General features: G+C 51.1%; 2 protein-coding genes across 2 annotated transcripts; both read right to left on the reverse strand.

Annotated features, from left to right (window-relative positions):
* Nucleotides 1-648: 648 nt before the first annotated feature.
* On the reverse strand, nt 649-7414 carry C1QTNF6 (C1q and TNF related 6). Its single transcript, XM_062491311.1, has 3 exons — nt 7367-7414; nt 2785-3022; nt 649-1196 (listed from the first exon to the last, which is right to left on the reverse strand). Exons 2-3 carry the CDS (start codon nt 3014-3016, stop codon nt 649-651), a joined length of 780 nt encoding a protein of 259 aa, XP_062347295.1. The 5' UTR covers nt 3017-3022; nt 7367-7414.
* A 7896-nt stretch (nt 7415-15310) lies between these two features.
* SSTR3 (somatostatin receptor 3) lies at nt 15311-22377 on the reverse strand. The gene is made up of 3 exons (XM_062492146.1): nt 21863-22377; nt 19742-19878; nt 15311-17115 (listed from the first exon to the last, which is right to left on the reverse strand). The coding sequence occupies exon 3, from the start codon at nt 16801-16803 to the stop codon at nt 15598-15600; it is 1206 nt and encodes a 401-aa protein (XP_062348130.1). The 5' UTR covers nt 16804-17115; nt 19742-19878; nt 21863-22377; the 3' UTR covers nt 15311-15597.
* Between the last annotated feature and the right edge of the window lie 207 nt (nt 22378-22584).

The following is a 22584-nucleotide window of genomic DNA, read 5'->3' on the forward strand; positions in this document are numbered from 1 at the left end:
GGTCTAGGTTTGACAGCCAGCCTGGACTCTGTGACACAGAAGGGTGTCTATGGAAAGCCAGTTTAGGAGGCCAACAGTTTCCTTTTTGGAAAGACAATATCCTCTCTCAGCTTCTACATCTTCCTTGTGCTACAGGAGTGCATCAGACCCCAGGCTGGTCTCCGGACTACAGATACCAGAGGTGACATTAATTAATTGATTCAGGCTGCAGAACTGGCATGTTGGGATGGAGAGGAGCCAGGATGTACCTCAGCAGTGGGGACTTTTTAGCCCTTTCCACAGGAGGCCTTTGTGTATGAAGCCCTAAGGAGGGACACAGGCCCAGGAGCAGCTTTCCTCTTGCTCTAGAACCCTAAATACCAGAGGCAGCTCTCTGGCTGATTGAGAAGAAGCCAATAACCTAAGTTGGGACTATGAGGTGAGGGGCAAGAGGTGGTAGTGCCATGATGTAAAGTGGACAGATACAGGTCTGGCTACAAGAGAGCGTGAGGTGGGAGCCAGTGTGGCAAGTTTCACACTCAGTGCCTGAGATTTGACAGGCCCATTTCCAAGTGATTTGCAGTGGTTACGGGCAGTAAAAAAGGAAGAGAGAGAGAGAGAAGGGAAAAAGGAAAAAGCCTAAGAGGCCCCAAGGAAGAGGAGAGGCACTTATTCAATGCTGGGCTTGACCAAGTACCCACTGAAGGTGATGTACACATCGACATCATCACTGTAAATGGCATTCTCCCGCTCCCGCTTGTAGAGCCTCACCCAGATCTCATCATTTTCCTGGAGCTCCAGCATGAGGCTCTGGCTCTGCATGATGCTGCGGTCGCTGGGCTGGGCATACAGGATGACTGCCTCTTCTTCGTTGTGCATGATGTGCATGTAGGTCTCCTTGAAGTTCCAGGTGTGGACATTGAGGCTGAAATAGTAAAGTCCGCCCACTGAGCAGTAGAACTTGCCATTGAACATGTCGAAGTGGCTGTAGAGGTTGACGAAGACGGTGTCAAAGATCAAGACCTGGAAGCCCTCGCTGCTGTGCAGAGCTTTCTTGCGACCGACAGAGAATGCAGCATACTGGTGCTTGCAGGGGTCTCCTGCTGTGCCCATCTGTCCTTTACTGCCTTTCTGGCCCTGGGCACCCCGCTCGCCTCGTGGTCCCTCTTTGCCCCATTTCCCTGGCATCCCAGGCTCTCCCCGGTCTCCTTTCTCTCCTGTAGGAGGAAGCAGAGGATGCAACTACTGTGTGATACTAGAAGATGTGGAAGTGGCCATGAGAAAGCCTAATGAGGAGGCAGAGGATTGCACAAGAATGGGGAAATGCCAGGAGAAGGAACATTCCTGAGGATCACCATACCAATGCTCTTCATGGGATAGGAGATAGCAAAGCTGTGGGAGCTACTGGAGTCTCTTCCCCAATGATATGGCCCTGCTGGAGGCACCAGGATCTCTCCCTAGGAGACTTCAGCCTCAAAGTGAGCCCAGCAATCCGAAGTACCACTGGGGCTCTTGACCTCTTCTTCCTCCCCCACACTCCTTTACCTCCAGCACAGCCTTACCCTCCCACACACTTCTCCTATGACCCAATTATCCACACAGGACTCACACTGATCTTGCTGTAGGCTGGAGAAGGGGAAGAACTGCTAACACTTGTGGGGGAATATGATTAGGGAGGGACAAAAAGCTGGGTCAGAGGGAAAAGATCCAAGTTGGACCAGGCAGATGGAACACTTCAGCTTAGAGGATGGTACTTTCACAATGCTGGCATGCTTTGAGCATCTTGTAAAATTAATACAGCTGTTCTAACCTGGGGTGTGTGCACTGCCCATCACACACTTGGGCAGGCATCACTACAGAGAGAGACCAGCATCAGAACGTACTTTGTGTATACAGAGAAGAAATGGGACTCAGAGCAGCCTCCAGAAATAAGTGACAGCATTCAAAATCTGTATCTTGTTCTTTTCCTCCTCTTCATCCCCTGCATGGTATTGAAGGTCCCCCTATGCCACCCCAATCCAGTCTAGGCCTCTATCTGCCCTTCGGAGCTTTGATGGATTGCAGCTACTTCCAGGTAGGGCAGGGAAGGGAGTGCATCTGCTAGTTAACCCAGACAAACCACAGAGCTACCAGAAGTGTGTGGCAGCATCCAGCTGGGAACAGGCTTTTGTCCACAGCAAAGGCTAAAAGGGGAGTCCTGAAGGGAGGAGCTGATCTAAAATAGGGATCCCTTTCCCATTAACCAAGCCAGCCACTGCAGGGTGGAGTGAGCTGAGGGTCACTACCAGTTTTAACCTGGAGGTGCTTGCAAGTAACTGCTGCTTCTCTTTGCTCTCCTCCCACTCCCAAATGCACATGATCCACAGAGCTGGAGGAGGTTTCCCTACAACCTCCCTGGGTGCCGATGCCCTCCAAACAAGCTTATTTTGCAGTTGATAAGGAGTGTGCCTTCCCTCAGACACTACAGGACTCTCTAAGTCTGAGAGGAGGAATGTGTCCTCCCAGTTTGGCAAGAGGCTGTCAGTGCTACTCCTGTGTTAGTAAGGAGGAAAAGTTAGTAGCAGGCAGCATCCTGAGAGACAGAGATCACAGCAGAGATACACACTGACTTCCTTTCCCCCAGGCCACTCCTCATCACAGCAAAAAACATCTAAACCCCAGGCAGAGTGTGCGTGGTCATTTATCTTCCAGGATGGCTCTTGGTGGTCTGTTAGAACATCCAGCATGCCAGCAATCCAGCTGCCACCTCCACTGCAATGCCATCAGTCCCTGAGCCAGCCTTGGCATCCCAGGGCAAACACTTACCCTTCAGAATGGTGATGTTGATATAGGGACGGACCTCTGGCACTGGGTAGGGAAAGTGGTGGTGGCTGGGAGGGACTGGTGGGCTGTCTGTGGAAGAGTCCAGTGAGTCACAACAGCGCCTGCAAGCACCAGGGCCTGGTTCTGTGAGGTTGGGTTCATCAGTGGGTGCCCCAAACACAACAAGAGGGAGAAAAAGCAAGGTCAGGGATGTGCGCAGGTAGGTTATGTCCATGGTGACCTGGGAAGATAGGAGGAAGTGCCAAGAGTGAGGTATAAGAAGGGGAAGGACATAAGGGATTGAACTGAGATCGTAATAAAACATCCTTCTGTGGTGGGAGCCAGGGGTGGGATGAAATGGCATTGTCCTGTGGAGGGAGCTTACATGCTTGTTCAAGGCTGCAATCTGAGCAGCAACTGCATGGCCCAAGAGGATGTCACGCACCCTTTTGCACAGGCCAGTGGAGACTCAGTGCTGACCCTGGGAGAAGGCTTGATGCTGACTAGGCAAACCATTAAAGCCACTAGAATATTCAGTTCCCAGGCTGGGACAGAGGAAGGAGACAAATCATAGAATTGTTAAGATGGAAAAGACCTCTAGGGTCATTGAGTCCAACCTCAAGATTTCTTTAGCAAAAGCATGCTCTTGTAGACTGCTCAATCTGTGGCAAGCGCTGTAAAAAAATTCCCCAGCCCTCTTATCACTGCATATCAACTCTTTATAGGAATCTAGCCCCAAAATCCCCATGTCCCAGATGGTGCCTGACCCACATCTCTTGGCAGAAATGCCTCTTCTCCTGTGGGCTTGGAACGTAACTTCAGCCCCCTCCTTTCCCCCACCAAATCCCACCCGTCCCGGCGGCTCGGTCCCCTCCCACCCATGCCCAGTGGGTTCTCAGGCAAACCCCAGCACCTTCCCAAGGGGACGTCCAGTTCCCCAGCACAGCTTTTGGGCAGACCAGAAGGGAGCTGCTTCACTACTGATGGTGGAGGACGTGAAGCTCTGGAGCTTGCAGAGAACTGTGCTTACGAAAGACAGACACGCCAAGCAGCTGAGAAAGCCCCTGGGCAGCCTGTGCCCCCCATCCTGCTGCCTGCCCCCGGCACGGCACAGCTGCTCACCCCGGGGACCCAGGGCTCCCCTCTTCTCTTCCCAGCCCCTGCTCCTCAGCTCCCCTCTGCCTGCAGGGCAGGCCCCCGGGCCCACGGCTTTAAGGAAGCCGGCTCTTGGCACAGGCACTGTTCAGCGCTGGCTGGGTGCACAAGCTAGGCTTGGACCGGCTCCCTCCCCTCTCCTCTCCCTCCCTTTCCCTCCCTGACTTTGGGTGCTCTCCATCCTAAACCGGCTTGGGTTTCAGTGTCTTTTTAACTCTTTCCTAGGAAGTGCCTTTTCCTCGTACGTGTTGTTGGTTTGGTTTTATTCTCTGCATTTTCATTTCCAGCCAGCAAAAAAATGCAGGCAGCACAGACTGTGCCTTGTGCAAGGGGTAGACAGCAGCAGGGCCGTGTCCCACCCTTGGCATCTCAGGACAGACAAGATAAGGTGGATTGTGCCAGAGACAGGCTTTCCTTCATGCAAGATGCTCCAGGATTCTGCCCTCAGTCCTTTGTGCTAGTCCCTTGTCCCATCCATTAGTCCTTCACTTGGCCATGCTTTCTCCCCAGCTGTGCCTGACCCACTCATAATCCCCAAACTTCATCTTTCCTTCTGTCCTGCATTGTTTTTTCTGCACGTCACTGTGGCCTCTTGCCCCAGGCATGATATTTCTACAGGAGCAGCTGCCAACTGGGAGAGGCATCAGTTTTTTCCCTCTCTGGTCATCCCCTCTGCCTGGGCAGAGCCCCAAGCCTTGTGCTCCAGCACGTGTCATCCCCTGGTCATATCCCCTGTTTAGGTCCCAGGCCGAGCATTTTGGACGGGAGGGATGTGCCTGGTCTGAAGCAGAGCCTGGCTGTTGGGAGCTGCTTGCCAGCAAAAATGGGGATCTGGAAACAAACCCTGGCTGTGACCATTGTCCCCAGCTTGGCACCAAGCTGATGAGCTTGTGCCTTCGGGCTAAGCACAATGTGGCTGCACCAGAACATCGGAATGAAGGGCATTTTGGAGAGGAGAGGAATGAAGGGTGGGAGAGACAGGAGATTTTTCTCACACTGCAAAGTCTGTTGGGAAGAGGATTAGAAGATTCCATCCTGCACCAAAACTGACCAGGGTATTTATACCCTGGGTATGTGTGTGGGGGAAGGGGGGGCGTGCACACACAGATCTTCGGGAGGCAGAAAGAAGGATGGACAATATCTCTGTTCTGCAGGGGTCAGAAATGCCAAGTCAGCACTGTGCCTCCTGCAATTTCCAAGAGGAGCTGCACAAGGCTCCAAGGTTTCTGAGGGAAACAGGGTTTTGAGCGTGTCTACGTGTGCTGAGACTTTTTTTCTTCCTGTTTCCCTTCTCCCATTTGTTTGGTTTAGGAATGGGAGGCCCCGCTTCCCAGAGAGTGGCTGGCGTTTGGCAGGACCCCAGAACCACTGGAGAAGCAAGCGGAAAACTCTGGGAAAATATGTACTGTGAGCTGGGGGGGAAGGGAGGAATGGGGGCTGGGAGGCCTGGAGATATTCTCAGGCTGCCTGTCAGCCTGGAGCTCAATGAACATGGAGTGCACATGCCTTCCAGCTGGGGCACAAAGAGGATGGAGAAAATCACTGCTCAGCGCATGAGCTCCTCACCAGGCTCCAGCACTGACATGCAATGAAATCCACTGCAAGTTGCCCATGTTTGCCCGTGCCTCAGTTTCCCCTTTCGGGAAATGAGAGGGGGGAAAAGGTTAGGGCAATACTTCTTGCTAATGGAGCCTAACCAGCTGACAGAAGAGGGGTTTTGTGATCAGTGGTGCTGTCTGCTCCTGGCTGCTGCCGGTGGGAATTTTGGCAGCTGACAGTACTATTAAAGGCAAGTAAATTTTCTGGTGTGCATGAAAACTTAAGAGACTGATACTGAGGACGAAGTTCCTCTCTGTCACAAAAAAGCTTCTGCAGTGCCTCTTTCAGGTTTTCCCACCTGGCTTATTTCCAAGCATGACATTACCCACTTTTGCAGTTCTTGGCTTTATGCCTGGCCTCTTCCACCTTTCCCAGGGAAACAGGTAGCAGGGAGGCCATTGTCCTCATTTCCGTCCCACATTTCCATCTGCACTCCTGAGCTGCTCACAGCCAAGCAGATGTTCTTCATGGGGGACCTTGTCAGCTGGGGCTTTGCCTGTGTCTCATCTGACTGCAAGAACAGCTCACAGTGGGGAGCGAGCAGGACTTTGTGTTTAATGTCTCATCTGGGCTGAATAGGGACCTGCCAGGAGCCAGCAAACAAAGATGTGCTCTGGTGGCATTGCCCAGCTGGGCAGAAGTTTATGCCAGTAAAGACACTTTTTCTAGGGTAATACTGCCCTGCTCCCTGAAGGGAACAGTGTGTACCAGCAATATTTTGCCAGGGCAGCCACATTTGCAGGAGACTTTGAGAATTCTATCCAGTAGACCTGTGCCAGCCATGCTTTAAAGTGCAGTCCAATCCTGAGGGCACCTTGTGTGTCCAACAATCTTCACTCTACCTCATCACACACTTTGCCTCGGAGGCAGCCCAGGGAAGCATTGTCCAGATTATACTGCAACGATTCCTGGTCAAAAGCAGCTGTTTCCTCCTCCTCCATTTCCTCCCTTTTCCTGTACCCACCACAACACTGGCAAAGTAGGGGAACAAAGACTGTCTCTACCTCAGTGGCTGCATCCATCCTATTACACCTCTCTACCACAGATATGGAGAAGCAAATTAATGTTTTCTCTCCTCTCTAGCCCCTGTGTACAGCTCAGTTCCCCTGTGGATCATCTGCCCTGTTGCACATACACGCACATACACATACATCCATGCACACTCACTCTTCACAGCTCCTCCCTCACCAAACCTCCAGAGCAGAGCTATCATTTGCACCAAGAGGCAGAGCCCCTTCTGTTTCCCATTCCTGACTTATCCACCACAGCTGCCTTTCCTTCCCCATGCTCCCCACCCTCTGCCCCTAATCTTCAAGAGCAGCACAAGCCAGGAGGGGAAGCGGAGCACCTCTTACCTCCGCTCCCCTCCGCAGGGGTCCCGCGTGGAGTTATCTCTATCCTGTATCCCGTATCCTGTATCCCGTATCCTCTATCCCGTATCCTGTATCCCGTATCCTCAGCTGCTCCTGGTTAGCAGCGCAGGAGGGAGGGCCGGCAGGGCCCAGCTGACTCCAGCCAGATGCTCGCCAAGTGCTCTTATGTAATTACTGTCTTTTCCATCCTGCCTCCAAGGCCTTTGTGAGTGCCTCCCCTCCTGCCCTGGCCCGTGTCAGGCTTGGCTCTCCCTCCCTCTTTCCCTTCTTCCCTCCCTTCCTCCCTCCCTCCCTTCTTCCACCCACCCTGCACAGCATCACAATTTGCTCAGCTCAACAGCTGATTCCTTCTGGAAGCAAAGTTCAGGCTTTTGGCTACTGCTGTTACTACCCTTGGAGAGAGAGCTCACATGTGTTTCAAGAGCTGGGACGGGATGAGCAGCACTGCTTGCACTTGCCTCCTCTCCATCACAGCCTGACTGCTCCTGGGTACCTTTTCCTTGTCCTTCCACAATGCCTGTAAATGGGGAGGGGTACACCTGAGACGTGGAAAGGTGGCAATGTGGTTTTTGCTGCAGAAGTTTGTGGTGCCCTCAGGTTATCCTGTAACAGCAGCTGTCACTCTGCTGTACCAGGATTGCTGATCATCTCTGGCCAGGCAGCAGAAGAGGCTGGAAAGAATAGATGACCTTTAAAGGTCCCTTCAAGCCCGAACTATTCTGTGATTCTATGATTAGATGAATCTTTTCCAGCCTGTGGACTCCACATCCGTGCACAGGGCTTGTGCAACAGCCAGCTCTTGTTACTCAAGAGCACCAGAGTGGTACAAAAGAATTAGAATACTTTCTGTGTCTCTAAGGATAGGCAGACTTATTAGATGTCAGCTGTACAGCTACATTTCTCTTTAGACTTCTGCCTATGTGGGGCCTGGACCAAGCAGAAATTGGAAATGACACGTTCCCTGGCTTTATGTGGGCTGCTGCTGAGTTTGAAGGCACTTTTGCCAGCAGGGATTTCAGCTGTGTTCTGCTTGGCGGCCTGGCCTGTCTCAAACAGAGATCAAGGCCTGGCAAAGACTCTGATTTTTTTTTTTCCCCTTCCCTGTGCATTGCTGAAATGCCACGTGGCTGAGAAGCAGCTGGAAGAGCCGTTCACCTGCACTCATTGCTTGAGCAAAGCTGTTGCTATACCTGGCAGTCTCCAATACTGAGCATGAAAGGGTGAGCTTGTCTCCTTCCCAGTGCTCTGACAGCCAGTCCTTGTGTGGCACAGCTGAGCAGGGAGGGTATCAGACACTGGCTCACAAGCTGCATCAGTTGGAGATGCCTCACAGCATCACCCAGGCTGCCCCTCTCCCCATCAGAAGCTTTTCCAACTTGAGTGTCCCATCTCTTACCCTCGCCTTGTGACCCTGACTGTGAGACCAAGGAACTGAACTGGTATCCACCCCAGCTTCTGGCATATGACTACAAGGACTATCCCTAGTGTGACCAGGAAGAGTTTGCTGCCTTGAGAACACCTAGATCCAGCAGCTTGGCTGGGTGGGAGATACCAGGTGACACTGTAGTCTGTTTGAACCAGTTCTTAAAATTAGCCTTCAAGGCAAGCCTGCTGCCTTCTGCTTCTCTGTATTGGCATGAACCTGAAGGCCCCCTCCTCCCATCCACTCCTGTGTAGACCCAGAAAATTTTACTCCTTTGCCATCTTCTCCCATGCACATCCCTAGACCTGCCCACATCACTTATTAACAGTAGATCGCTACTCAGGGCATATCAGCTCTCACAAGGAGTGCTGAGAAAGGTGCCACAGAGGTTTGGGTGAGAAAACTTTATTCAGAGATACCCATGAGCTTTTTCACCAAAGAAACAAAAACTTTGTGAATAGGGGATGGGGTGGTGGGTCATGAGTGGACAGGTGGATGGGCAAGGAAGTTGGTGTTTCAGAGCTCACAAACTCTTGGATCCGTGAGGTGTGCTTTCCACTAAGGGAACTAGACTGACATGGCAGAATTATAGAATCACAGGGTGGTTTTGGGTTGGAAAGGACCTCCAAGACCATCTAATTCCAAGCCCGCTGTCAGGGACAAGAACATGCTCCAGTAGATCAGATTGCTCAAAGCCTGTCAGGGATGGGGCAGCCACAGCATCTTTGGGCAACTTGTGCCAGTGCCTCACCACTTTCACAGTGAACAATTTCTTTCTAATTTCTTTCTAATTAACCCTGACCTCCTTTATTTTAAAGCCATTCCCCTTTGTCCTGTCACTACATGCCATTGTGAAAAGTCCCTCTCCAGCTTTCCTGTAGTCTCCTGTTAGGTACTGGAAGGGACTCTAAGGTCTACATGGAGCCTTCTTTTCTCCAGGCTGACAACCCCAATTCTCTCAGCTTGTCTTCATAGGACAGAGGCTCTTCATCACTGTCATACTGGACCTGCTCCAACAGATCCATACCCTTCCTATACTGGGATGCAGTACTCCAGATGGAGTCTCACTAGAGAGGAGCAGAGGAGCAGGATCACCTCCCTCCACCTGCTGGCCACGTTTCTTTTGATGCAGCCCAGGACACAACTGTCTCTCTGTGCTGCGAGTGCGCACCTCTCATGCCTGCACAGGCCCCTCTGGGTGCCTGACATGCGGGAGGTTGGCACGGAGAGGCTCCACTGCCGCTTGGCAGCGCAGTCCTGACCCCAGTGAGAGTGGCAGGAGCCCGGGCGAATTCCCGGCTCGCCGCGGGGCCGCACCTGCTAGCCGGTGCCCGATCCCCCTCTGCAGGACGCGCCGCGCAGCGTCCGCATCCCCCGCATCCCCCGCATCCCCCGCATCCCCCGCATCCCCCGCATCCCCCGCATCCCCGCATTCCCCGCATTCCCCGCATCCCCCGCATCCCCCGCATCCCCGTATCCCCCGCATTCCCGCATCCCCCGCATCTCCCGCATCCCCGCATCCCCCGCATCCCCCTCGTCTCTCGGCGCCACCCCCGCCCTGCCCCTCCCGCCCCGCTGCGTCTCCCCGGAGGTGTCCCGCATGCCCGGGAGCAAGGCAGGACCGGGTTTGGCTCTCGCGTCCCTTCCGCCCGCAGCTCCGCAGCTGCTCTGGCTCCAGAGCACGGCGGGGAGCCGCGGCAGGACACTGCCCGCCCAGGCACAGCTCGCCGGTCGAGGCATCCCTATTCCCGTGCCCCCAGGCCCTGTTTGTCACGGAGAAGAGGCGGCTGTGCTGCAGCCCAGGCACGTGTCCTTGCCCGGCTGCATTGACGCACTGGGTACGCGCGTGTGTGTGTTTGTGCATGACGCGCTGAGTGTGAGATCTGCGTGAGCCGGCTGCGTGGTGTGTGGCGTTCGCATAGTTTATGCTTGGGAAGGCAAAGAACAGCAATTTTTCATAAGCAAATATTTGCATATTTTCCACTCGTTCGAGCAGATAAAGCATTTCACTTCTCTGTCGGATCCTCAGGAGAGCTAGGAGCATCTTCTTTTTATAGGTGTTTTCCCTTTTTTTGTATTCCCATCTCTTTTCTGTAGAGGCTACTCCATTACAACAATGCTTCCTGCTCCCTCCACACACCCCCTACAGCCCTGTAAAACAGCAGAAAACAGAGAACATGGCTTGGACAGTTTTGCTGTTGCCTAATTTGAGCTGCTGTGATTCCCTGATGATGACAAAAAACAGCAGCTCCCTAACAACAGCTTCAGATGACATTATGTGTGGGCTGTGTTGGTAACAACCTGGAAACACAGCCTCTGTCCCCCACTCTGGAGCTCCTCTGCCATCACCATTCACTACCCTTCCAGTTTTCCTCCTGAAGATCCACTGCAGAGCAGAAAGGTCACACTGAGTGGATCCACAGCTGCCCCATGCCACCGCTGAGTGGTTTGGTTTGGTGTGTGTGTGTGTGCGTGGAGGGTCCTTGGCAAGGTGCATTTGCCCTCTCCCAGCCTGGGCCTGTGTGCATTGAGGTGAATGTGCCACTTTCCTGGTGCTCACGCTTAGGCTGAGCAGTACACACAGGTCTGGGTGTGTGGGTGGTCCCATATGGTCCCATGAACACCTATATCTGCTTGATTCTGTGCATGGCATGAATATGTGTGTTTATACACATCCATGCTGTTGCACGTACACACGCCTACACATGTGCAATCATAGAACAAACACTCATTTTCATGCATGCATTCGCAGCACACACAAATGCCTCTCTCTATCTGCTTTTGTGAACCCTGATGTGTGTGCATGGACTCTCTGACAGAATGGGCTCCCCGTGTCTCTATCACCCCATCTGTAATCACAGATTGTTTGCTGGGAAGAGGATTGCACAATGCTGCTGAAATCATTGCAGCCCTTTCTAGTCTTGCAGCTCTGGTCACTACGTGACAGGAATGAAACCTTTTGTGCAGCACAGGGCTTGATGGAGCCCTTATCTCCATGTCTCTGCACCCAGTAGAGAAAATCTCTTTTCCATACCTGACTGGAGCAAATCCCCCCTGAACAGACCCAGACTTTCATTTAGCCACTGCACATAGTCCCCATGACCTCTGTGCTGCCCAGAGTCAACCACAGAATGGTTAAGGAGAGGCAGAGGGATCACAAGAGCAACCAGATTAATGCCATTGCCACAGAAAACTCTGGAGATTCACCAACGGGGAGACAGTGCTGAGGAAAGAGCAGAGGTCAGAAGGCAATGACATCCTGACTATCATATCAAATGCCTGTTCCTATGAAAAACAGCCTTTAAATCCATGGTGATAGCTAGAAGAATTTTGTGGCATTTTTTTCTCCTCATGAATTTTGGACAATAAATGCCTTTTCCTTCCCTTCCTCCAGTCTTATTTTCTGTTCATCTTTATTTTTTGTTTTCCCAATTTGTCACTGAAAAACAGGATACAGCCTAGGGGGTCAAAGAAATCATAAGACAGAAAAACGTGGTGCTTGTGTCTCTTTTCTTTTAAATCCCTATTTAATCTAAAGATCTCCTTTTGTTTGCCCCAGCAGGCTGCCCTGCAGAGCTGCCTTGGTGGGACCTCAGATTCCGTGTGTCAAAATGATATCTCCTTGGCATACTTGTTTGGTGCTGGCATTGCAGTGCTTGGGCTCTTAAGGAATGCTGGTATTTTAAGAAGCCAACCAGTTGACAGAGTTTCTTGAATGGTGATTTGCAGCAGATGGAGCTGCAAAGGCATGTGAAATGAAGTCTCAGCTCAGTTTGGTGGTGAAGGAGACTCTCTGTTAAGTGTGTTGGCAGCTGGGGAACTTCCCCCATCTCCCCATGGCAGCTGGGCTGCCACTCCATGGATAAGGATCTGCCCCCCACCCACCTGAGCTGTTTCCTGCAAGGTCCTTGCTCACAGTCACATGTCTTCTTCAGAGCCTGGTCATCAACCACGAGCAGTGCTACAAGCTCCTCAGATAATACAATTTATGCTCTGTCCTACAGTGATTGGTCTGACAGAGAAGTCCAGCTCTCACCTGGCTCTGCTCTTCTCTGCAAGAAGAGCAACAAAGACTGGAGTCTGAAGTGCTATGTTGCCCATATATCTGACCATTTGGTAGTCAGCCCTGTTAATCTTTCCACCATCCAAGCCCTTCCCATCTTTCTTGTTGCCCCTGACAGAAGCAGAAACTTTGGAAGTGCATCCTTATTCTGCCAGGATTTCTTGGTTGTGTTTCATCCAGTGGATGTTGCGGGAGCTCCCCAAGAAACTAAAACAGAGGCTTTTTTTAGTCCAACAAGCTGTATCCCACGCCCATGAATAGTTTGGCTTCTTTTCTGACTGGGGCCCACACTGTGGGAAGCAGATGCATGGATTGAAGGAGAAAAAGATGTAAAGACATAGCAGAAGATAGAAACTGGCCACCAAGCTTTTTATTTTCCCCATGAGCTGAGCCTGAACTCCTGTGCTCAGGGGAGCGCTGTAAGGGCAGCTCAGCAGTTCCTGAGCAGGCTGGCAGGCAGCTCAGCTCCCCAGGCTGAGCCTGCAGTCATGGACAGCTTGGCATCAGCATCCCAGGCTTAAATAGGAAACATGAGGATGTAATATTTCAGGGGACAATCTTTGTCATGGAGGTGATGGCAGTACTAGTGGCTGAGAGCACAGCTGAATGTGTTTTGGTTGGTTGTGTCTGCAGTCCCTGCCCAACTTTCCTCACCGGGCTAAGATATGTCTGTTCACCTGACACCCTGTGACAGTCCTTTTCCAAAGCTGGGTGCCCTGCACTGCAGTTCTGATGCCTGCCAGGCCTTCACATCTTCTCACATTGCCTCTGTGTGACCTTGACTCTTGCTTCCTCATAAAGTGGTTCTGCTCCCACGATCCTCAGCTGCTGCAGCTTGTTCTGCTTCCCAGCCCAGGGCTTTTGGCTTCTGTCCCAGCACACCCAACCCCATGCCACTCCTTCCCTTCTCTTACCTTCTCTAAAGTGATCTGTGAGATATATTCCCATTACCCTGCCAGCTTCCATAACTGACCCTCCACAAGTCTCCTCCTGCAACATCTCCTGACCTCGGGGAGGCATGTGTCCTTCTGGTGGGTCTCTCCTTCCCATTTCTTAAAACTGTTGGGAAAACTTCACAAAGGCCTGTGGTATGAGGGTCATTTTGGTGGCCATAGCTTAGCAATAACATTTGTGCAGAAGTTAAAAGTGTGGGGATAGACATATTAGCAGAGCTGCAGGAATGAAGCCAAAGTGGAGAGGGAGACTTTCATCCCACCCACCCTTGTACAGTGCTGTTCCTCTAGCCTGCACACTCAGATGGGCCCATCCACAACTTCCCTCCAGCAACCAGTGTGCAGGACCAATCACTCACCCAACTCCACAGCAGCACACTTACTCTCCAGCTCTTATCCGAGCATTCACATCCGGACTTAAACATCCTGCAGTTACGTAAACACACCCCCTCATCTGTGTTTGTGCACACTTACACACATGCATACCCCCTTAAGTACCCCTGTACACATGTGCACACTCCCAGCAGATGAGCATCAGTGCCCAAGAGTGGCACCAGCCCCCATCAGCCCTGACTCCTCAGTGTGTGATCCTCTTCAGCCATCTCCATACATGTACAGTCCAGGGAACAAAGTTTTGCCTACAACTACCTTTGTGCACATGCAGACACATCATTTGTTCACCATCCTGAGCCAAATACTCTAACGCTTCCCACAGGATAAATTGGTTCCTAGTACTGCCCAGACTTTTTACAACCACAGCTCTCACACACTGGAGATGCCCTGACCTCTATCTGCTTCCTACCCCCATCCTGTACTTAGAGACGCCTTCATCTCCTGTATCAGCCAAACATAACTCCCTACAGACATTGACTACACTCAAAGGCATTGTGTGCTCTCAGGAGAGCCAAATCTATAGCACAAATCCATGCCCTAAACACACAGAACAGTTTTCTCCACCTGGCCTTCTAAGTCCAAAGACTTTTTCTTTATTTACAGTAAAGCTTAAGGAGAAGAAAAGAAATGCTGCCTCCAACTCATGTCTCATTGTCTTCTTCTCTACTCTTGTTAAACCTCCCACCAGGGTGCAGAGGCACCAGGGGAACCCTGAGGAATGCAAGGTGCAGGAAAGAAATGATCCATATTTTTATCCTAGATAAGTCTCTCTGGGCATTCTGCCTAGAGTCTTTAAGAGCTCTGAAAAGAAAGAGGAGGTTTTGAGCAGTCAGTGGTCTCTAGCCATGATCAGCATGGGCAGGAAATTTGTCCCCAAGACTTTTTTAAGAACCAGAGAGGGGCCAGCCATGCATGCAACTGGCTGGTATGTCTTTGCTGCAGACATTTCTCCTTCCTGTTCTCAAGGTAAACCACTTCTCATGTTTATAAGGAGGATAGTCAAGGCACTGGGTTGCCTACATGTGGTATATGCCACCTGGGGACTTCCTCGAGGTGCCACCATGAGATGGAGCCTATGCCCTCCAAAGCTGGGTCATCTATGGGCAGACTTTGCTCTCTCTGTACTCGCAGTGCCCATCTCCTCTTCAGCTCCTCCTAAATGCAGTCTGCTTTTTACCTGGTGTTGCCAGATGAACAATCGTTTGCTCCTAGTGGTGAATATGATGCTTATTCTTCAAAACGCACTGGCCTGTGGAGCTGCACAATATTATTCTGTAGGAAGAAGAACTCAAAAGCAACCAGCCCAGTTGTGCCAACTTTTACCAGTTCACCAAGCAGTCAGGTATGACTTTGGGATCACCAACCACAAGGAACCACCAAGAGACTCCAGGACAGAGGGACACATGTAAAAGAGAGGGAAAATACATCCATGATTTTTAGGAAATTAATATCATATGTATGTTTATTCTGGGAAAATCAATGAGCATTTATATAAAATATAGTATATAAATGGAAGCTTTTTCTGTACTCAGCATGCATGATATTTTGAAGGAGATACCCCCTTGTGCAGCCAGCCAAATAAATAATGCCTTCTTCTTAATGTTACATTAGTGTTAAGGCGGTTTTATTTTTTACTGATTTCTGGTAACACTGGGACCACACAAACCTCAGGTGTCTCTTCCAAAGCCAAGAACAATGCCTTGCTTTTCCACAAGATCATGGAGCCCTATTCACCTTTAAGCATACCCTCAGACTTTATTATTCCCTTGCATCGATGTCTCCCATTGCCTTTGAAAGCAGAGAAGGTGAAGGGGATCCCATGTCCCGATGTCTCTTTCCCCTGCACCACCCCTTTCATCATAAATAACTGACATGCAACTTGTTGCTCTTCTCACATCCCGCAGGATCCTCAGGGAGTGGTTTTTGCTCATTGCTTTTTCCTTCTTCACTACTTAGAGGGCACTCCTGCCGGTCATTTCCATTCCGGGTGATCTTGCTGATCTCACCCTCTTCCCTTTCGTCATCAATCTTCTCGGGGGGGCATGCTGGCACCTCCTGGCTCTGAACTCGGCGGGATGGCCTGAAGATGGCTCTGTGGAAGCCCTGCTTGAAGCGGTAGGAGAGGAAGCCATAGATGATGGGGTTGGCGCAGCTGTTGGCATACGGCAGCACCACCACAAGGAAGTACACTCCAAAGAGGGATGGCTCCTCTGGCAGAGGGCAGACAACGTTGATTATATTGAGGACGTAGAAGGGAAGCCAGCAAAGGACGAAGACAGCCACCACAGTCACTACCATGCGGGTCACTCTGCGCTCTGAAAGCTTGTGCTTGGAGGACAGAGCCCTCACCCGTCTGCCAGAGGAGCGAACCTTCACAACAATCAGGAGATAGCAGAGACAAATCACCAGCAGTGGTCCAAAGAAGCCCAGGGTAGCAGTGTAGACGATGAATCCAGCTCTCCACACTGAGACGGGCTCTGGCCACTGGATGTGGCACGTACTCATCCCTAAAGGGACATCTGAGAAGACAACCACAGGCAGCACCACTATGGAAGACAGCACCCACACGGTTACACTCACGGCCTTGGCCACCCGTGCTGTCCTCCATTTGGAGGACTTCCCTGGATGGACCACAGCCAGGTAGCGGTCAACGCTCATCACCGTCAGGCAGAAGATGCTGGTGAACTGGTTGATGGCATCCACGGCCATCACCAGGCGGCACATGAAAGAACCAAAGGGCCAGTAGGACAGGGCATTTTGTGCAGCCAGGAAGGGCAGGCCCAGCATGAAGAGCTCATCAGCCAGGGCCAGGTTCAAGATGTACACATTGGTCACCGACTCGCTCACGGAGTGCCGCAGGACCACATAAATGACCAGGGAATTCCCAGCCAACCCCACCACACAGACAATGAGGTACACCACGGGGATGAGGACACCGCTGACAACTACACCAGGGCTGACGGTGGAGGAGCTGTTGGGGCTAGTGAAGCCTGCCCAGCTACTGGAGGCATTCCCCTCCTCCAACACTGCCGGCGTGGGGAGGCTAAAAGCAGAAGTGTCCATAGCAGAGGCAGGGAAGAGGGCAGGGGACAGTGTCCTTGCAGGATCAGTTAGCAATCTGGAGCTGAGGGGAGGAGAAAAAAACACATTGATACTGGGGACATGACAGCTGAACAAGCCACAGGTAAAATCACCACATTAACTGTGTGTTAGGTAAGGGCAGGTGTGGGAAATCAAGGAGAGTTTGTGGATGCTAGCAGATGGTGGAAAATTTAGGACAATATCAAACCCATCTAGTCCCATGAGGCACAGTGGACCTGGAGGGACAAACAGGAACATGGCTCCATGGGGGCCTCTCCTCTATCGAGAGATCCTCTGGGGAAAGAACAACAGACTAGCATAAGGACAGGGAAAGTTTTCATTTTCTGCTAATGAATCCAGTACTAAGGATATGGTCATCAGGGGCCTGGTTCTCATTTATGAGTGGCAGGTACTTTACAAACAAAAGAGGGAAAAGCATCCAGTGAAAAAGAACCTTTCCAACTCCGACTTTCCTATTCTCTGAGTGTTTATTCTCTTGCTTGCTGAAGCCCTTTTTGGACTGGCCAGGTTACTGTTAGCCCCACAGGAGCAGGAGAACCACTTTCAATCCAAGCAGAGAGGCTTAGGTCAGCACCTGAGCTGAAGGGCATCTGGTTTGTGTTATGCCAATTTGAGAGTGAAGGAAAGATAATTTTGGGTACACCAAAAGGGATCAGTCCAGACCCCTCAGGTCTCTTTTCCTCTTGTTCTCCTAGCCTTTCTCTCCCCCTCCTTCTGCACGTTGCAACACACTGCTAATGTTAGAGGCTCTGCCTGCCCCATCTGCTTGTAACACCAAAGCAGTGTCCCAGCCTTCCTAAGCTGAGGAGCCCAATTGCTCATCACTCAGGGTTTGGCATGGAAACAGCACTCAGCTCACTCAGAGACAGCCTTGAGCAAACAAGCTCTCCATTCACCACCAGCTCGCTGCTGACACTGGGTGAGGAGCTGCAGGGAGAAAAGGGACAGCTAAGGGATGGACGTGCCTTTTGTCAAGGCTCCATTTGTGAAATACAGAGCCCAGCACATACTGTGGACCAGAGACATCTTGGAAAACCTAATGCAGGGGAAATCTGTGTTTCTTTCAAGACTGCTCCAGCTCTGGAAAAAATTTCTGGAAGTGTGGACTTGAAGGGTCATCCCCTTGAATTAGGTCCTTGGAAGGGAAGATGACTTGGTGGAAATGAATGGGGACCCTGAGGCTCACCTTTTCACATCTCAACAAATCTCTTAGGGCTCTGAAGCTCCTTTTCTATTGAAATTAAAACTGGGGATGTCAAAGGAAAGTACTCCCAAACTTAACTACTTTCAGGAGACCATAGACACTCCAGAGACTTTTCTCACAGATGTGACTTTCTGTAGCCTCCCAACTTTGTTTGCAAATGTCTAATATATACAGTGTTAGGTGTTTTTTATGTTTGGTTGGGGTTTTGTTACTTGTTTGTTTGTTTGCCTGTTATGTAGGTGCCATTCCAAATTCTGGAAACCCTAGGGGAGACTTGAGCTTTAGATGGATTCCTTGGACATCAGATAGGCAAACCCAACAGACTCCACAGATATACCAAATTTTATGCTGAAGGAACCTCATCTGATAGGCCCATAAAAACACAGTTGGGCAAGTATGTCTTAAGTCCATTTCTACAGACTATTGGATAAGTGTTTCCTGCTACAGAGCATTTGAGTTTTGAAGGACTGGGCTTGTTTAGATTTTCTTAATTTCCAGGTGCCATGGGCTGTGACACATTGTCCTGACAGAAGCCCATCTCATCTGTGGTCCTGCAGCACCAGGTTGTCCCTCACATCATGAGTGGCTGCAATGAACAAACAGAATAGGAAGTGATTCAAAACTCTAAGTTCAAGGATGGTATCTTTTCTAATTCTGTTCTAGTGACACAAATCACTTGTTGGAGAAAAGAAGAGGGCAATGGCTGCTCTAGGGACAAAGATCCCTACAAAAGGTGGCAGAAGCCAGAACAGTATGTTCATAAAAGGATGATCCTCTAAAAGATGAAGACAAATATAGGAATCCTTTTGGATGTTCCTCTTGCATGCAATAGAATTTAAAGAAGAAAAAGGCCAAGCATTTGGAGCCTAACAAATGCCAGCTATGGATGGAGATACTCCTGGTGGAGCTGCAATGCATTTGGAGAAGTGTCTGGGGTCCAGATCTCAAAGCCAGTTGCTCAGAGTGTTGTTTAGCAATACAGTAAATCCAGCTTCAGGGTAGCTTTGGAAGCCCTATCAAAAGCATGCAACAAAAAGCATGGATTTCCTATACACTCGTTTTCCTGCTCAGGCAGCTGCAGGGGAGAAACTTGATCTTTAAGCAGGCGTGGTCTCTTGCTGCCATTCTTACTTTGTTAAGTACCATGTACCAGATCAAATGTCTTGTCACACATTTTGGCTAGTTTGGCAGAAAAGAACACGGGGCACCAGTGCTCCATCTAGTTTGGATCCACTCAGCCAGTTGCTTTGGCAGCACATGCATAGGTAGGAGTTGGTGAGGAGCCCTGGTCTCAGACTGATGTGTGTTGGCATCCACTTGGATCTGTTCCTGATGTGGACAGCACCTGTTGCAAGAGGCTTGGGATCCTCTTACAGGCGCTACCAGAATATGCCTGGTTCATGCAGCTGGAGAGCAGGAATAACGCAGAGAGGTAGGAAGAGATGGGGAATTGACACTACTTCTTTCCTTAGGGAAAAAAAAACCCATAAATATATACATATTTTTTTTTTCTGCATTGAATGAGAGGAGGAGGTGGATGCTGAAAGCTGAGCCTAGTCCTGGTAACAAACCATGAATATCATCTGGGAGGGACAACAGAGCCAAATAATCTGCACCACTCCCTCCTGACCCCCTCCCCTCCTGTCCCCCCTGTTTCCCACGGCCCTGCTCCAGCTCAGGACTCTGCGGTCTCACCTCGCGGTTGAGCTGTCTCGTAAGGACCAGGCTGGACTGGCAGAGTTGGAGGGTCGAGAGCCCGGGGTGGTCGGCAGGTTTTCTTCTCTGGAACTGCAGACTTAACTTCTGCATGGACTCATGCCCGCGGGAGTCATCTGGGAAGAGCGGGCAGAGCCGCTGGGGTACTTACATGCCGTCGGGATGTACATTTTCCTCCGCTTCCCAGGGAGAATCCGTGTCACGCTTGTCCCCTTCCCCTTTCTTAACCGCGACAGAGCAGAGCGCTCCCGGAGGGAGCGAGCCCCGCCGAGCGCTACCGGAGGGGCGAGTCCATCTTCCCGGACTTATCCATCGCCCCCGCCGTGGGAAGGGGCCCGGGGGCGGGCGGGGGGGATGCGGAACCTCTCAGCCCCACTGCCGTGGGTCTCTGCCCCGCGCAGCCCCCACCATCCGCGGGGATCGGGCAGAGGGAGCGGAGCGCCGGTACCGGGGGACGGGCACCGGCAGCCAATGGGCGCCACGCACGGAAATACCGGCAGGAGAAGGAGAAGGAGAAGGAGGGGATGGGCGACAGGGCAGGAGAACAATGATGAGAGGGGGGGAGACACCGGGATGGAGAATAAAAGCGGGAGAGGGAGGCGCGAGGAGATGGGTAGAGGGATAAGGAGAGCGCAGAAGTGGCGAGGATGGAGGAATGAAGAGTGCGGTAAAAGAAGCCGAAGACAGTAGGAGGAAGAAAAGAGGGATGCAGAGAACAGGAGGGGGTGACTCGGCTCTCCTAGGGGCACCCAGGAGTCGGGCCCCTGTTCCAAGGGTTTTGCAGGTAGGAGTGGTGCTGCAGGGACACAGCAAAAGCTGCTGGGTGACAGGGTGCTCGGAAATCAGGGCCATGCTGAGCGCACAAACCCTTCTCCCTTCTGCCCTGTGAGCACCTCCCGAGAGATGGAGATGAGGGGAGATGGGCAGATGAGGGACTGTCTGTTTCGACTCCTTCCCTTTCCCTGGCTCCATACATGGTGTTTTTTGCATCTTCATTGTGAAAATGCTCCAATTTAACAGCCCCAAACTCTCCTACCAGATTTCATCTCTGCTGGATGACACAGACTCAGAAGAAACTGATGTAAGAAAGAAATGAATCTGTGTGAGCAGTTGTCCCACGAAGGATTTTCCCATCCCATTCCCTGCACAAAGAACTTCCCTGTCATTCTCACCCCCTTTCATGCCCTGCAGCCAACATCAGTGACTCCTTGAGCTGTGCATCACCCAGTTCTTGACATTTGGCACTGCTGTTTGTGAGCATTTGAGCCCCTAGGGTAAATTCCAGCTTTAACAAAAGAAGGCAGTATCTCTTCAAGCACGACAGAGCCAGGGTCTAAAATCTGGCATCCAAACCTACTTGGCCAACTTTATGTACAGCCAGTGCTGCTCCAAAATGAGCTGATGAACACAGTAGAGGACTTCAAAGCTGTCAGGCCTCTTTAGGCTAGAACACAATGCTGTCTGGAGACAGAACAGAGAGGGGTCCTCATTGGGGAAGGAATGGCATGGGTAGCACCCAGGGGTTTTCTTTACAATGGCAGGGCAGATGTCTGTAGCACCATACAGAAGCCCCAAGTTCCTTTGTCAGAAGAAACAGAGCCATGCAACTGCAGAGTTCTACACAGTTCTGCTAATCCTTGCAGGACTTGTTAGCGTAAGCACAGTCATAGGATCACAAATTCCAGGTCTCCTGATCACTTCCTCAGTGCTCTGAGTCCTGTCCCATTCTCTGCCTCAGTTCCAGAGGGGGGCTGTGCAAACTGCTTAAACTGTGCTGGGAGGAGAGCTCAGCCTTTGCACTTCCACAGGCAGGTAGACACATGAATTTTGTTTCACACACATTGTATGCATTGCTGTACATGATAGGGGATGGGGCAGACTGAAAAGGTAAGAACCAAGGCTGGAAAACTGGGGAGAAGTAAAAAACCACTGGGAATATATTGCTATGAGTCATGATTAGGATTCTTAAAGGAAGTCAGATCCCATTTTCAAGTACTTTGTGTCCCCTGCCCTTTCAGGTATATACCTTTCAGGTATATAGCCCATACCAGAGGCTTCATTTTTACTCTTCTGGACTTACATTGACATAATTTACATTACCTTTCGATGGGGCCTGGGAAATTCATTCAGCAGCCCACGTGCAGTGCAGATATTCATGGAACTCCCTGCCACAGAATGCCCAAGGTTGCTCTGAACTTTATCAGTAGGTAATATGTCACATCACTGAATTAAGTGCCTTATTCCATGAATTGAAATTGCAGAAATTTCCCTGGGTATCTCAGGAGATTCACTGTGTCTGGCTGTACCTGGCATCACAAATGAACCTCCTCAGTGCAGGAAGCAACCTTTGAAGCTCAGAAGTGTTGCTGCATCTGGGAGCACTAATCTGGCTCAACTCCATAGTTTCTCTGTGCCCTCCTAGGACTGCAGGAGTTTGCAGTGCCAATCATCACACCCTGAGCCCTCTTCTCTCCTGCAAGTAGTGGCAGTAGCAGCCACCCTGTAACACTCACTCTCAAGTCCCTGCAATGCATCAGGAAGGCAGGTGCTCACAGCTGCCAGATCCATAGTACTGCTGGGACCTCTCTCTTCAGCTTAATTTTAGTGTCTTGGAGGCAATTTGTCTGGACTGGTGACTCATTCTTCCCTCTTTAATTTTTTTTCCCTGCCCTCCCCCTTCCTATTCTCACTCTGCCTGTGTCTGGCAGTGTGAGAGAGTGCCAGAGCTTAGAAGAATTAATGCAGCAATATTTTGGTGAAAAGATGTCCCAGGCAACCTGCGGGGACAGTCCCCACAGAAAGGAGTCTGCATCCAGGCATCC

The sequence above is a fragment of the Cinclus cinclus genome, chromosome 4 (genome assembly GCF_963662255.1).
Source record: "Cinclus cinclus chromosome 4, bCinCin1.1, whole genome shotgun sequence".
NCBI lineage: Eukaryota > Metazoa > Chordata > Aves > Passeriformes > Cinclidae > Cinclus > Cinclus cinclus.